This window comes from Sceloporus occidentalis, unplaced genomic scaffold (assembly GCF_023333645.1).
Source record: "Sceloporus occidentalis isolate IW3139 unplaced genomic scaffold, rSceOcc1.0.p SCAF_254, whole genome shotgun sequence".
Lineage (NCBI taxonomy): Eukaryota > Metazoa > Chordata > Lepidosauria > Squamata > Phrynosomatidae > Sceloporus > Sceloporus occidentalis.
Genome location: NW_028317234.1, coordinates 942,258 through 956,588, shown reverse-complemented (window position 1 = coordinate 956,588; position 14,331 = coordinate 942,258). Strand labels below are relative to the sequence as shown.

Below are 14,331 nucleotides of genomic sequence, written 5' to 3'. Positions count from 1 at the left end.
AATTTGTTTATTACATTATTTTAAATAAATGAAAAATTTACATTCATTTTTTTTTATCCGATTAATCGAAAAAATAATCGGCCAACTAATCGATTATGAAAATAATCGTTAGTTGCAGCCCTAGTGTATATATGTGTATATATATATATGTGTATATATATATATATATTAATATTGTTATTGATTTTTTTTTTGTCTAATTTTGGTGTGTTACTTTTAATAAAGTATTTTAAACGTTTTTTTTTTTCGGTTTTGGCCAAATGAATGCTGAATTTTCAGTTTAGGTCCAGAATTTTAATTTCGGTGCATCCCTACTATATACTAAGCCAGTCACTGAAGTGGTAGACCTACACCACATCAATGTTTGGCTTAGTATATAGTGATAGGGGTTGTACTGCAGTATTGTCAGTGTCTGGCTCAATGTATAGGCACACATTGACAGTGGTACAGCGTAATCCCTAAGTATATAATGATAACAGTTATGCTGTACCCAGGGCCGGCCCAAGGCAAAATGCCGCCTGGGGCGAATTTTAAAATGCCGCCCCCCCCCCTTATCTACCCTTCCTCTCCCTCCGTCCCTGCCGCCCCCCCACTTATCTACCCTTCCTCTCCCTCCGTCCCTGCCGCCCCCCCCTTGTACTTACCTTTCAGCAGTCCTGCGGCGAGTCTCCCTGTTCGGTCTCGGTGCCGGCTTGTAATGCTGAGCGCCGGAAATCTCAGCAAAACTTACATCAACTGGACTCTCCTAAAGTTGAGTGTATTCCTTTTTTTATGATTGTGCAAATTGGCTTTAGTTTGACTTTTGTCCAACTCATGGATTTACATAGTTACATAGTTCATAAGGTTGAAAAAAGACCTAAGTCCTTCAAGTTCAACCCTTCTACCTAACCTTCCTATTCTTGATCCAAAAGAAGGCAAAAAAACCCTAATTAAGCTAATTTGAATTCTGCCATCAGGGGAAAACAATTCCTTCTTGACTCCAAGAGGCAATCGGATTTCTCCTTGGATCAAGAAGCTCTAAAATATTAATGTTATTCTATTTATAGCCCTGTATGTCATGCCTTTCTAAAAAAATATCCAGACCCCTTTTGAAGGCATCTAATTTATTTGATAACACTACCCCCCTTGGCAGTGAATTCCACTTGCCTTTATTGTCCTCACTGTAAAAAATCCCTTCCTTTGTCGTCTTTGAAATCTCCGCTCTTCCAGTCTCAGAGGGTGACCTCTTGTTCTTTGTACATTTCTGTTAATGAAAAGGTCACTGACAAGCTCTTTTTATTGGCCCTGCATATATTTATATAATGTTATCATATCCCCTCTGAGTTGCCGTTTTTCTAGCGTATATCATTTTAACTTTTTTAGTCTCTCTTCATAACTAGTATATCCCAATCCCCTTATTAATTTTGTAGCCCTCCTTTGCACTTTTTTAGTTCCATAATGTCCTTTTTACCGCGCCCAGAATTGTACAGCGTATTCAAGGTGAGGTCTTACCATTGACCTGTAAAGAGGCAAGATAATATCCTCCTCCCTTGAATCAATACCTCTTTTTATGCATGCCAAAACCTTATTGGCCCTTGCAGCTGCTTGCTGGCATTGCACACTGTTGTCAAGTCTGTTATCTACCATTATTCCTAAATCCTTCTCAATGGTATTTTTTTCCCAAGGATATTCCATTTAAAGAATGGGTTGCATTTTTACTATTTTTACCATAATGCATAACTTTGCATTTATCTATGTTGAACCTTATCTGCCACTTGCACGCCCAGTCCCCAACTAAATTTTCCTGCAAAGAAGAAACATCAAGATTAGTCTGAATTACCCTGCCTAATTTTGTGTCATCAGCAAAAACTGTGACATGGCTCTCAATTCAGCTTGGAAGATCATTTTATAAATAAATTAAAAAGAAGAGGACCGAGGACAGACCCCTTAATTCCTGTGTACACTCTGAGAAACATCCATTCACGACAACTCTCTGCATTCTATCTTTTGGCTAATTTCCGATGCAAATACAGACATTTACCCCTAAGCCTATTTCTGTTAATTTGTAGAGTAGTCTTTTATGTGGAATATATGCTTTTTTAGTGAACTTGCATGCACTCACAATGCACAGCACAGACCCACAAATATTACAGCCTCAAAAAGAATGTGTAAAAACCAGACATCAAAGTTTGCATAATTGCTTATTTTATTTAACACATAGAGAAAACATTATTGTGTGGAACTATATGACAATAACACATAGGATATAGCAACGTCTTATTTTTTTATGTAAATTTCTATGTTTGCGCAGTAAAGAGTTACTGTGTGTGCCTGTCAAAATATGTTAAAAATACAATTGACTGAGTTACTGACAAACATGTCAGTTTTCTGGACACGTTAGTGGCTGCACTCCTTTTATCTCTAGGGCTTTGCTGAAATTGATTTCCAGAGGTTTGGATGTTCCTTTGGCGAGTTTAAGGTCTTTAATACAACCTTTAAAGCTTACATTTGTGGTCAGGCCAAACTGCTTGAGTCCCTCTGAAACAAAACAAAATCATTAGAAGTATCTCTTCTCAACATGTTAACATTTTTGTGGTATAGGCATTAAACTGAGCTGCAGACGGGGGTTTTCTATGTTTGTACGGGATCTAGGGCTTAAGCCAATGCTAACTTCAACAGAAAGATTCTATAGTTAAATTGATTAGATAATCTGACAAATTGAATTATGCAGTGTCATCTTTGACCATTTCACCAGAGAAACAGATGAGGTCAGTCCTTTAAAAGGATACGTAAATTAGGTGAAATGTTTCAATTCAAAATGAGCCACACTATACAGGAAACCTAGCAATATACAATGAAATAACTTGCTTACTATATAAACATACATATTTGACAGTTCTATACAAGTTTATGCATAAAGATGTGAATTTGAACAAAGCATACGATTTAGTGAAATTACTAAATTATCTATAATGATGTTTATCCACGGTTGCTTATAAACAAATCCCACTGTGCAAAATGCATAGTTTTGTAAAAACATTATATTGTATAATTTCTGCTATGCTTGGATATACTTTCTTCCAACTTCATTTGTACTTAATTCATCATTAGCCTTGTCTTTCCAGCTGAATGGCAGAAATAGAAGTCCATTAAAGAATTCCATTACAAGCATCAAGTCATCAATAAAAAGTTATGCAGTTGATAACTGCCGTTTTTATCTGCCGCCAGCTACAGCGTACTCACCAGGATAGCCTCCCACGTAAACCGGATCATTAGTATCTGCAGATGTGGACGCAGAATTTGAGCTTGTCGATTCAACTTTGTTGCCATCCACAACCATCTCTAGACGGTGTTTAATTTTATTTGCCACTACTTTATGCCACCGTCCATCACACAAGCTGCCGCGAGCCTCTGGCTCATAAGTAGCAGTGAAAAGACCAGCTCCATTATCTACATGGAAGAGTAGCTATGGGAAAATAAATTAAGTAAAAAAAAAAGTTTACATTCAAGATCACAATCAGGATTAGATCACATCTGTTAAATATTGTGGAAATCCACTCAAATTAGCTGCACGTAAAGTTGTGTTTAGTTAAGCTCGCTATGATAAAATATACCGTATTTGCTCGATTATAAGACAAGGTTTTTTTCAGAGCAAATGCTCTGAAAAATACCCCTCGTCTTCTAATCGGGGTCGTCTTCTAATCAGACCTCAAATAGAGTCTGATTAGGAGACTAAGATCCAGATCCCCCGCACCGCTGCAGGGGACCTGGATCCTCCTGTCTCACCCCCCCCCCCCCATCATACACACACTTACCGGTGCTTCCTGCTGTATTGCCGGGGCAGCGGGTTGACGTCTACGCGATCCGCGTAGACAACGTCCGCTGCAGCCGGAAGGAGGTGTGGCTAGCAGCGGGGGTTGTCTGCGTCCGTCGCGCAAACCTTCCCCGACTGTCAGAGATCAGAGTTCCCCGCACCGGTGCGGGGAACTCTGATCTCTGACAGCCGGGGAAAGTATACGCGACGGACGCAGACAAACCCCCGCTGCCAACTCCACCTCCTTCCGGCTGCAGCAGAAGGCGACGTCAACCCGCTGCCCCGGCTGGAAGCACCGGTAAGAGAGGGCTGAGAGGGGAGGGGAGGGGAGAGTGTGTGTGTGTGTGTGTTAGTTAAATGGGGGTATAGGGTGTGTGTGTGTGTGTGTGTGTGTGTGTGTGTTAAATGGGGGCATAGGGCATTTCTGGAGTGGCGTTAAGGGGGCATTTAATAGAGCACTCTGCCTCCTGAAATGCCTTATACACCTATATGCCACTCTGCCCCATAATATGCATTTTAACCCCCTAAATGCCAGAGTGGCATATAGGGGTATAAGGCATTTCTGGAGGCAGAGTGCTCTATACAATGCCTTTTAACTCCCTTAATGCCACTCTGCCTCCTGAAATGCCTTATACCTCCCTATATGCCACTCTGCCCCATAATATGCATTTTAACCCCCTAAATGCCAGAATGGGATATAGGGGTATAAGGCATTTCAGGAGGCAGAGTGGCATATAGGGGTATAAGGCATTTCTGGAGGCAGAGTGGCACATAGGGGGTCAAAAGGCATACCATGGGGCACAGTGGCATATAGAGGGTTAAAAGGCATATCATGGGCCACAGTGCCATATTGGAGTGGCAAGCCTGGGGGCAGATGTGCGTAACTGGGGGACAGGTTGGAAAATACAAGAAATAAAAACAAAAAAAATATTTTTCTCAATCATAGCTTTTATTAAAAAAAATAGTTTACATGAATTAACATTTACTGGTAAAACTTTTTTCCTTTAGGGTCGTCTTATATTCAGGCTTTTTCTTTTTTTCCTAAGTTAATATTCAGATTTTGGGGGGTCGTCTTATAATCAGGGTCGTCTTATAATCGAGCAAATACGGTATTGTCTTGAGCAGTAATATCACTTGGTGTAATGGGACCAGAAAATATAAATGTTAGCATTAAAAGAGACAGGAACATTTATTTCTCTCAAGGATCAGCGATGCAAATTGTACTTGATTCACTTAGAAACAGCTTGTTTAGGGCATACTGTCACATCTAGTGCACATTTCTCTCTCTCTTCCAACTTTAGGTGCTGATATATATACATATATCAGCACCTAAAGTTGGAAGAGAGAGAGAAATGTAAAGGACACTCACAATAACCTGTATATCTGGCTATGACCCAAGCTTGCCCCTTCTTTAGGCTCAACAAGTTGGTCAGTGGTATAAGTCAGCCATGGCCAGTGGTGTCGCTACAGGGGGGCCCGTGTTTCACGCTGAGCGCCGGTATATGACGTCATATCCGGCACCCAGCAGTGAAGCAGCGCGCGCCGTGGCACAGCAGGAAGACGGAAGCCTCTTTCTCCGGCCGCAGGACTTAAAGGTGAGTGAACTACAACAGGGGAGAGGGTAGATCGTGAATAGGGAGAGGGGTTAAAAAGTTATAAGGGAGGCAGAAGGGGTAGAAAGTGATAAGGGAGGGAGTGGGGGTAGAAAGTGATAAGGGAGGGAGTGGGGGTAGAAAGTGATAAGGAGGGAGTGGGGGTATATAGTGAGAAAGAGGGTAGTAATAATATTGAATTGAAGTGTGAATGAGTGAGATGCATTGTTTGAATGAGGGAGAGCATGAGTTAATATGTGGATGAATTGTCTGAATGAGGGAGAGCATGAGTTAATATGTGGATGGATTGTCTGAGGGAGAGCATGAGTTAATATATGGATGAATTGTCTGAATGAGGGAGAGCATGAGTTAATGTGTGGATGAATTGTCTGAATGAGGGAGAACATGAGTTAATGTGTGGATCAATTGTCTGAATGAGGGAGAACATGAGTTAAGGTGTGGATGAATTGTCTGAATGAGAGAGAGCATGAGTTAATACGTGGATGAATTGTCTGAATGAGGGAGAGCATGAGTTAAGGTGTGGATGAATTGTCTGAATGAGGGAGAACATGAGTTAATATGTGGATGAATTGTCTGAATGAGGGAGAACATGAGTTAATGTGTTTGTGTGTATCATAGATGTATAATTGTGGAAGGGCAAAGATGGCACTACCAGGATGTTTGAGCCTTGGGGACCAAGATGGCACAGGCAGGGTATATATGGGACAAAGATGGCACAGGCCAGGCTGTTTGGGGACAAAGTTGACTTGTGCTGGGTTATTTGGGGACAAAGATGGCAAATCTTATGTGTGTTATCTGGGTGCCGGCCAGGTTCTATGTGGGCAGTGTGGACGCCAGGGCTGACTTTGGGGTGTGCAACCTGTGATCTATGCCTGTAATTTAGGGGGTTTTAAATATACCCTTAATGCCAAGTTTTTATGTGAATTCCAATTGCCTGCAAAGCTGGGTTAGTGTGTTATTCTGTAGGCCCATATCTGCTTTGCTATGTTTCCATACATTATTTATTGTATACCTGCAAATACAGGATTTGTATGTCTGATTCTGTTTATTTGATATATACCTTCAGTGTTGAGATCACAAGTGAATTTCAGTTGATCTATACATGCAAAGCTGGGTTTGTGTGTTAATGTGTTGATCTATACCTGCTATCGGCAGCAGGGACTAATATTTATATATATTTATATATATATCGGCAGCAGGGACTAATATTAATATATATATATCAGCAACTGGGGCTAATATTATTATATATGGGCAGCAGGATCTAATATTTATATATATCGGCAGCAGGGTCTAATATTAGGCACTGAAATCATGTAGTGGAAAAGTTAAGGTATTTATTTCAAGGATTACTCGTACTAAATTGTGGCTTAAGGCTTCCCATGTTGAATGATCAAGTATTGTATTGTCCAATAACAAAAGTATAATCCCATAGCACATTATATATGTTTTTTCAGTGGTATGATTTAATGGTGGAAATTATTAATGACCCCCCAGTTTGACTGTGGTATCTTGTGTGCCCCCCTATATATTTTCTAGAGTCGCCACTGGCCATGGCTCATGCCATACCACTGCTTGACTAGCCCATATACTTCTTTTTGCTGCAACATAGTCATGCATTAAGTAAGTTAGCAGTAAATTGATCTAAAACACATTAATAATAACTCTCTTTGTGGCACGGGGCTGCATGGCTTAAAGTATTAATTGAAAATATATGATTGGAACAAAACCTGAAAGCAGTACTAGGGAATATGTTTCTAATGAAAAGTGTACTTTTAGCAAAGCAGCATGAATTGTGCCTAGTTTAAGTATTGTAATATTTTCAGCTGTGCTTTTACCTGTCATAATGCTGGAAGACATAATTTAAGATGGAGAGATTGTATAGATAATTCACATTCATTACCTGTCATAAACACATCAATTCATACCCTTAATTACAATGTGTGCAAACGAGGAACTTTTTCCAGCTAATTTTAAGAACTGTGTTTATTTCATAGTTATGCATCATACCATTACACATACACACAAACACATGCATGTTTATGTTTACTGTTTTTAATTGTCTTTTGCATTTTGCTCACTTTTCCATCAGCCAGTTCAATGCCCAGCCCGTCCATCTTTTGGCTACTGATTCCAATCATAACACCATTGCTTCGCGTTGTGCGGAATTCCAGTTCTATTGATAGATCTGTGCCAACTTTATATGCTCCAACTGAAATGCAAAATTAAAGAGGCGTAATGTTAACACAACAAAGGACTGCATCTGGTCTGATTTAAGTAGGATAACTGTTTTTTCTAAGATTTTTCTTTTTTTTTTTATACATTAGAGATGTCACAAAAAACTAAGGTGCGGGCTTGAGCTATATTCTCTGTGGGTAGGGGATAGAAAGTATATGTAAAACCTTGCAAAAACAATATGGGGTATGGTAAAAACTGGAAGATGCAAAGCTAATACAGAGAAGGGGCTTCTAATTAGGTACAATGACTTCCAAAAGTCCCATTGTGGCTGCTATAATAAATGTTATATCATGTTTTTCAACAATATGCATAACAAAGCTACTGATTTTAAATAAATCTTTCCTCACAATGTGCACAAATACTATCTTTTTAGAAGTCCATTTTTATGTAGACAGAAAAAGTCACCTGTCTTTGCAAACCCAGATCCATCGAAATAGGTGCCTTTTTGTGGATTGGCAAAGCATGAGCCAACATTATAACTAGAAGTTGGGTTTTCCAGATCAGTAGTGCCTTCCAACATTCTAAAATTGCGGATGCAACCACCAATACTGTGTAAAACCTGGGAACAGTAAATTGCATGTTACTTAACATTCTTTTTCTTTTATAATATTACTTTTCTTATATAGCTAATATTTGTGCTAGTATTAAGTTTTAAATCCTGCTTATTTTGTTATTTTCAAAGTATAAGGAAAGTGAATCATAATATCACCATCATCCAGCAATATCAAGCATGTGCCCTGTGTATAATGTATACACCGCTCATAGTTATCTTGTTGGTGGCATTGGCAAACTAATATTGACCCTAATAAAAGTCCATTGTTTTTGGCTTGGCCAGACTTTAAAGTGCGTATAAGCCCACACTTTAAGTAAAGAAAGTAACATTAATTTGTGATAACTTTGAAAGCTTTAAGTGGGAGAATCCTGTTCAGTTCATTTGGCAGGATTTTCAAAACTGTCTTACCAGCATTTTTCAAATTATTTTTAATTATTTATATATTATGTATATTTCTCTCTGTTTTACCAGGTTACACTGATATACAACTTGCATCATTTATAGTGGGCCTGGTACCTACAAACAGAAAGGCAAAAATTACCAGATTAAAAAAAAAATCTCTGCCCTTTTCAAGTATTTTTGTACTGGAGCTGTACGCAGGGAATTGCTGACGTTAAGGACAAATTTACATATTGATTAAATGAGGAAAAAGCAGTTTTGTCCTTTCGTCAAACTTGTGTTTGTGTGATATGTGCCAAAGTGTTTTACATAGTATTGTTATTACCTAATTACTTTGTTGGCCATTGGGTAGTCATTTTAATGCCTTTCACTAAGCGCTGTCTAAAGACACCTGGAGCACTTTATAGGAAAGTGCAATTGAGAAAATATGAGTTCAATAAAATGACTCTGAAATGAGAAATCTGACCTACTGCACAAACATCACAACATACAGGAAATTATTACAGCAGATTTTTTTTTTTGCTTTACCGGTCCTATTCTCTTGGTGGTATAATTAATAGGCAGTCCTCCAACATACAGCATTCCGACCACGTCCAGGATGTCTGCTTTCTTTGGACTATTAGTGCTGTTTGAAAAGCTATCAACATACAGGAATCCTTTCTGTTTCGTCCTGAATATATTTATCTTTAAGGAAAATAGGTTTTAGAATCGTGGTTAGTGAAGTTTCATGTATAGAAAAAACATATCTTCTTTGTAGTATCAAGCATATTCCTATGTACTCCATACAAATCATAATAGCATTTTTAACCATCAAATACTATATATATATATATATATATATATATATATATATATATATATATATATATATATATATATATATATATATATATATATATATACTTGCACAAATATTGACATTTGTAATGTATTTTTGATGAAGCAAAACAAGTAAACATGTATTTATTAAATCAATTATTTGAAATGTCTTCTAAAAGGTCTTCTTCTAACCAATGTTCCCTCTAATTTTTCTTAGGTGGTGTGCGCAGAAAATTTCTCTTGTGCAAAATTTTTCCCAGAGCCAAAATTTTGTGCGCACAATATGCTTCTGCAAACGTTACATTTAAATTGTTATTCTATATTTTTGGTACAGCTCGCTCATGGTTAATAACACTACATTTTATTGTGATAATGTAGTATTAGTTACACAACAGTATTACTTACTGTAATGTTTTTTAAAGGTGAAATTCTCACTGCATAAGTAAATTATGAGCGAATCACGAGCGGAGGCTCCAGGCCGCATAAAGGATAAAAAAAAAATTGGGAAAAACTGTTGTGCGCAGGGGCGTACCTAGAGTATTTGGCACCTGGGGTGGATCCTGTACGTGGGACCCACACACACACTTTAAAACTGCATAGCTTCTATAGTTAGGCAAACATTGACAGGAGTACAGCATAACTGTTATCATTATTTACTAAGGCAGACATTGACGGTGGTACAACATAACACCTATCACTATATACTGAGGCAGACATTGACGGTGTTGCAGCATAACTGCTATCATTATATACTGAGGCAAACACTGACAGTGGTACAGCAGAACATCTATCACTATATAGAGAGGCACACATTGACCGTGGTACAAGACAGACATTGACAATAATGCAGCATAACCCCAATCACTATATACTAAGCCAAACATTGATGTGGTGTAGGCCTACCACTTTAGTGTCTGGCCTAGTATCTATCTATATTATATATATATATATAATTAACAGCAATCACACTGGTTGCTTGGGCATGATAGGAGTGAGATTGCTGGTAGCAATTATATATTTTTATATTCAATTTTGGTGTGTTAACCACACCTTTATTAAAAGTAACACACCAAAATTGGACAGAAAAATTCGATAACAATATTAATTTATATATATATTAGCAATCATATATATATATATATATAATATATATATAAATTAATATTGTTTTCGAATTTTTCTGTCCAATTTTGGTGTGTTACTTACTTTTAATAAAGGTGTGGTTAACACACCAAAATTGAATAAAAAAATATATAATTGCTACCAGCAATCTCACTCCTATCATGCCCAGGCATCCAGTACATGCTGGAACCTGAGCATGATAGGAATATGATTACAGCCTCCCTATGCCATGCTACCCCCCCACACACTTACACATCCATGCTATCACACACACACACTACAGCATAACACCCATCACTCTCACACACTTACTAATTCACTCTCACAGAATGTTTTCCTACCTTTTCTCTGTCTCTGTCACCTCCTCTTCCTTCTTCCTCTTCTATGTCCTCTCCTTCCGGTGCAGTAAAGACGGTGGGCGTCAGAGCTGGCCTTAGGCGTTGTGGCGCCCTGTGCGGACTACTCCTCTGGCGCCCCCCCCACTACCCCCCCTCTCTGCCCCTTCAAACTAACCCCCCCTCAAACTACCCCTCCCCTCTGCCCCTTCAAACTACACCCCCCCCTCTGCCCCTTCAAACTACACCCCCCCCTCTGCCCCTTCAAACTACACCTTACCTTGTTGCCGGAGTCACGGAGAGTAAGGGGCGCTGAGCGGTTGCTGAGAGCTTCACGAGCAACCGCTCAGCGCCCCTGCCCAGGACCTAGATTAAAGCATCGGTTTTTTTAAAACTTTATTTAACATGAATGATGTTAAATAAAGTTTAAAAAAAACAAACAAAAAGTCCCGGGCGGTCGCACACCCCTAAGGCCGGCCCTGGTGGGCGTGGCTTCAGTGCTGTGCGCCGGGATCTGACATCAAATCCCGATGCACGGCATCAGTTGCCGCGCGCATCGCAAGGGAGCAGGATCGGAGGTCTGTATTAACAGACCTCCCGCTCCCTTGATTGATTTTAAGCCGGTTGGAGGGAGATCCTTGATCTCCCCAACCGAGCTTGCTCCACTAGCGGCGGACATTACTGTCCGTCTCTGGAGAGGTGCTGTGCACACAACCGGTAGCGGATTGCCCCCCCTTCGGTACGCTACTGGTTGTGCGCACAATTTTTGTTCGTGTGCGCTCCCTCTCAAAGCTATGTGTGCGCGCACAAGCGCACGGCTTAGAGGGAACACTGCTTCTAACATATCTGAAAAACATACAGACACACAGATGTAATCATGAACCAGGTCACAATAACATGTTACTGAAAACGGTATTTCATCACATACCTTGTGCCATTCCCCATCATTAATTTTAAGAGGGATCATTGTACTTGTGTCTCCACTTCCAAGGTCATATCTAAAGTGAACCATCCCCTCTTTTATTTGAATGGTTGCAAAATCAGCATGGTTTATTCGAGCCATGTATACAATTAGGCCAGACATTGCTTCTGTACGGAGTTCAAATTCAATTGAAAGACTGCAAATAAGTAAGAGCATGGTAGCTGTTAAAAGAAATAAGGCTTCACAATATTTTTATTTATAAAGACTACCTACCATAATACCTCTAAACCCCTCCAGTTCCACATTACGTTATTCACATTGAAATCCCAACAACCCCTAATTCCCACTTCTACTCACTATCCCACCCACTATCCTCATAATATAGTTTTTGACTTAATAAAGGGGGGGTCAATACTCTTGAAAGTTCATCCTTAAAATGTAATTTTTGTCCAATAAAAAGGTATTATTTTACATATGCTGTCTATATACACACACTGACCACTTCATTAGGTACTCCTTGCTAGTACCAGGTTGGACCCCCTTTTGCATTCAGAACTGCCTTCATTCTTTGTGGCATAGTTTCTAAAAGGTGCTGGAACCATTCCACAGAAATTTTGGTCCATATGGACATGATGGCATCACGGAGTTGCTGCAGATTTGTCGACTGCACATCCATGATGCTAATCTCCTGTTCCACCACATCCCAAATGTGCTGTATTGGATTGAGATCTGGTGACTGTGGAGGCCATTGGAGTACAGTAAACTCATTGTCATGTTTAACAAACCAGTTTGAGATGCTATGAGGTTTGTGACACGGTGCATTATCCTGCTGGAAGTAGCCATCAGAAGATAGGTACAGTGTGGCCATAAACGGATGGACATGGTCAGGTAGGCTGTCGCATTTAAAGATGTTCAATAGGTACTATGGGGCCCTGAGTGTGCCAGGAACATGTCTCCCACACCATTACACCACCACCAGCCTGAACTGTTGATACAAGTCATGATGGATTCATGCTTTCATGTTGTTTACGCCAAAGTCTGACCCTGCCATCTGAATGGCACAGCTGGAATCGAGACTGATCAGACAAGGCAATGTTCTTCCAGACTTCCATTGTCCAATTTTGGTGAGCCTGGGCAAATTGTAGCCTCAGTTTCCTGTTCTTAGCTGACAAGAGTGGCACCCGTGTGGTCTTCTGCTGCTGTAGCGCATCTGCTTCAAGGTTCGATGTGTTGTGTGTTCAGATATGGTATTCTGCATACCTTGGTTGTAACGAGTGGTTATATGAGTTCCTGTTGCCTTTCTGTCATCTCGAACCAGTCTGCCCATTCTCCTGTGACCTCTGACATCAACAAGGCAGTTTCATCCACACAACTGCCACTCACTGGATATTTTCTCTTTTTCAAACCATTCTCTGTAAACCCTAGAGATGGTTGTGCGTGAAAATTCCAGTAGATCAGCAGTTTATGAAATACTCAGACCAGCCCATCTGGCACCAACAACTATGCCACATTTAAAGTCACTTATATCCCCTTTCTTCCACATTCTGATGCCTGGTTTGGACTTCAGCAAGTTGTCTTGACCACATCTACATGCCTAAATGCATTGAGTTGCTGCCATGTGATTGGCTGATTAGCTATTAACAAGAACTGGTGTACCTAATAAAGTGGCCAGTGAGTGAGAGAGAGAGAGGGGGAGAGAGAGAGATACCCAACACTGTGACCTCTAAACCACCACCCATCCCATAAATGATTACTACTCACCTCCACAAATTCCCAGATAAAAAGATGAGCTAAATAAACAGGACAAACACATTTTGAAAATGACTCCCTTGAACACCCAACTCTAGTATTAGAGTTGGGTGTTCAAGGGAGTCATTTTCAAAAATCTTTTAGAACTCTCAAATGCGAACACTTTAACTCTGCTTTATTATCAGCATCAGGTAAGAAGGGTCCTTAAGACAAAAGCAGTGTTTGTGAAAAGGTGATCTTTTCATATGACAATATTTACAAATACTGTTTTTGTCTGCTTACCTGATAACGCTTACCTGATACTGCCAATAAAGCAGAGTTAAAGTGTGAACATATCTAAATATTCCATACTAAATATTAGATAAAATAAGAGTGACCATTCAAATCCAGTGTCTGCCGTTGTCTTGGATGGTACAAGTTTTTGAGTATAGTAAATGTAACTAAATCCCTTCCACATGATGTTTCCAGTATAAAGCTGTGATGTAATATGACTTACGTGTTCTTTACTTTGGTATCATCAAAGGCAAATACCATATGACTGTTCTTTGACAGACCAAACTGCCGTCCACCTTTTAATGTAGCTGGTTTTGTATCAGATGCACAGACACCCTTTGGAGATTAAAAAATATTAGATTTTTCATGTAAGTTTCTTGACATTTTTTACAACAGCATACAAAGTAGTTTACAGATATTCAAGGTGTCCTTGGTCAGAATACCGTATTGGCTCGGATATAGGCCGCCCCCGTATATAGGCCGCACCCTAAAAGTTTGGTGCTTTTTTAAAGAAA

General features: G+C 39.6%; 1 protein-coding gene across 1 annotated transcript in view; it reads right to left on the bottom strand.

Annotated features, from left to right (window-relative positions):
• Positions 1 to 2,359: 2,359 nt before the first annotated feature.
• The window catches only part of LOC149275966 (laminin subunit alpha-2-like), a 411,836-nt gene continuing 399,864 nt past the window's right edge, over positions 2,360 to 14,331 (bottom strand). Inside the window, 7 exon segments of the mRNA XM_089504075.1 lie at positions 2,360 to 2,517; positions 3,223 to 3,445; positions 7,488 to 7,618; positions 8,050 to 8,203; positions 9,125 to 9,280; positions 11,801 to 11,990; positions 14,040 to 14,152. Coding sequence (XP_089360201.1) covers positions 2,360 to 2,517; positions 3,223 to 3,445; positions 7,488 to 7,618; positions 8,050 to 8,203; positions 9,125 to 9,280; positions 11,801 to 11,990; positions 14,040 to 14,152 — 1,125 coding nt within the window.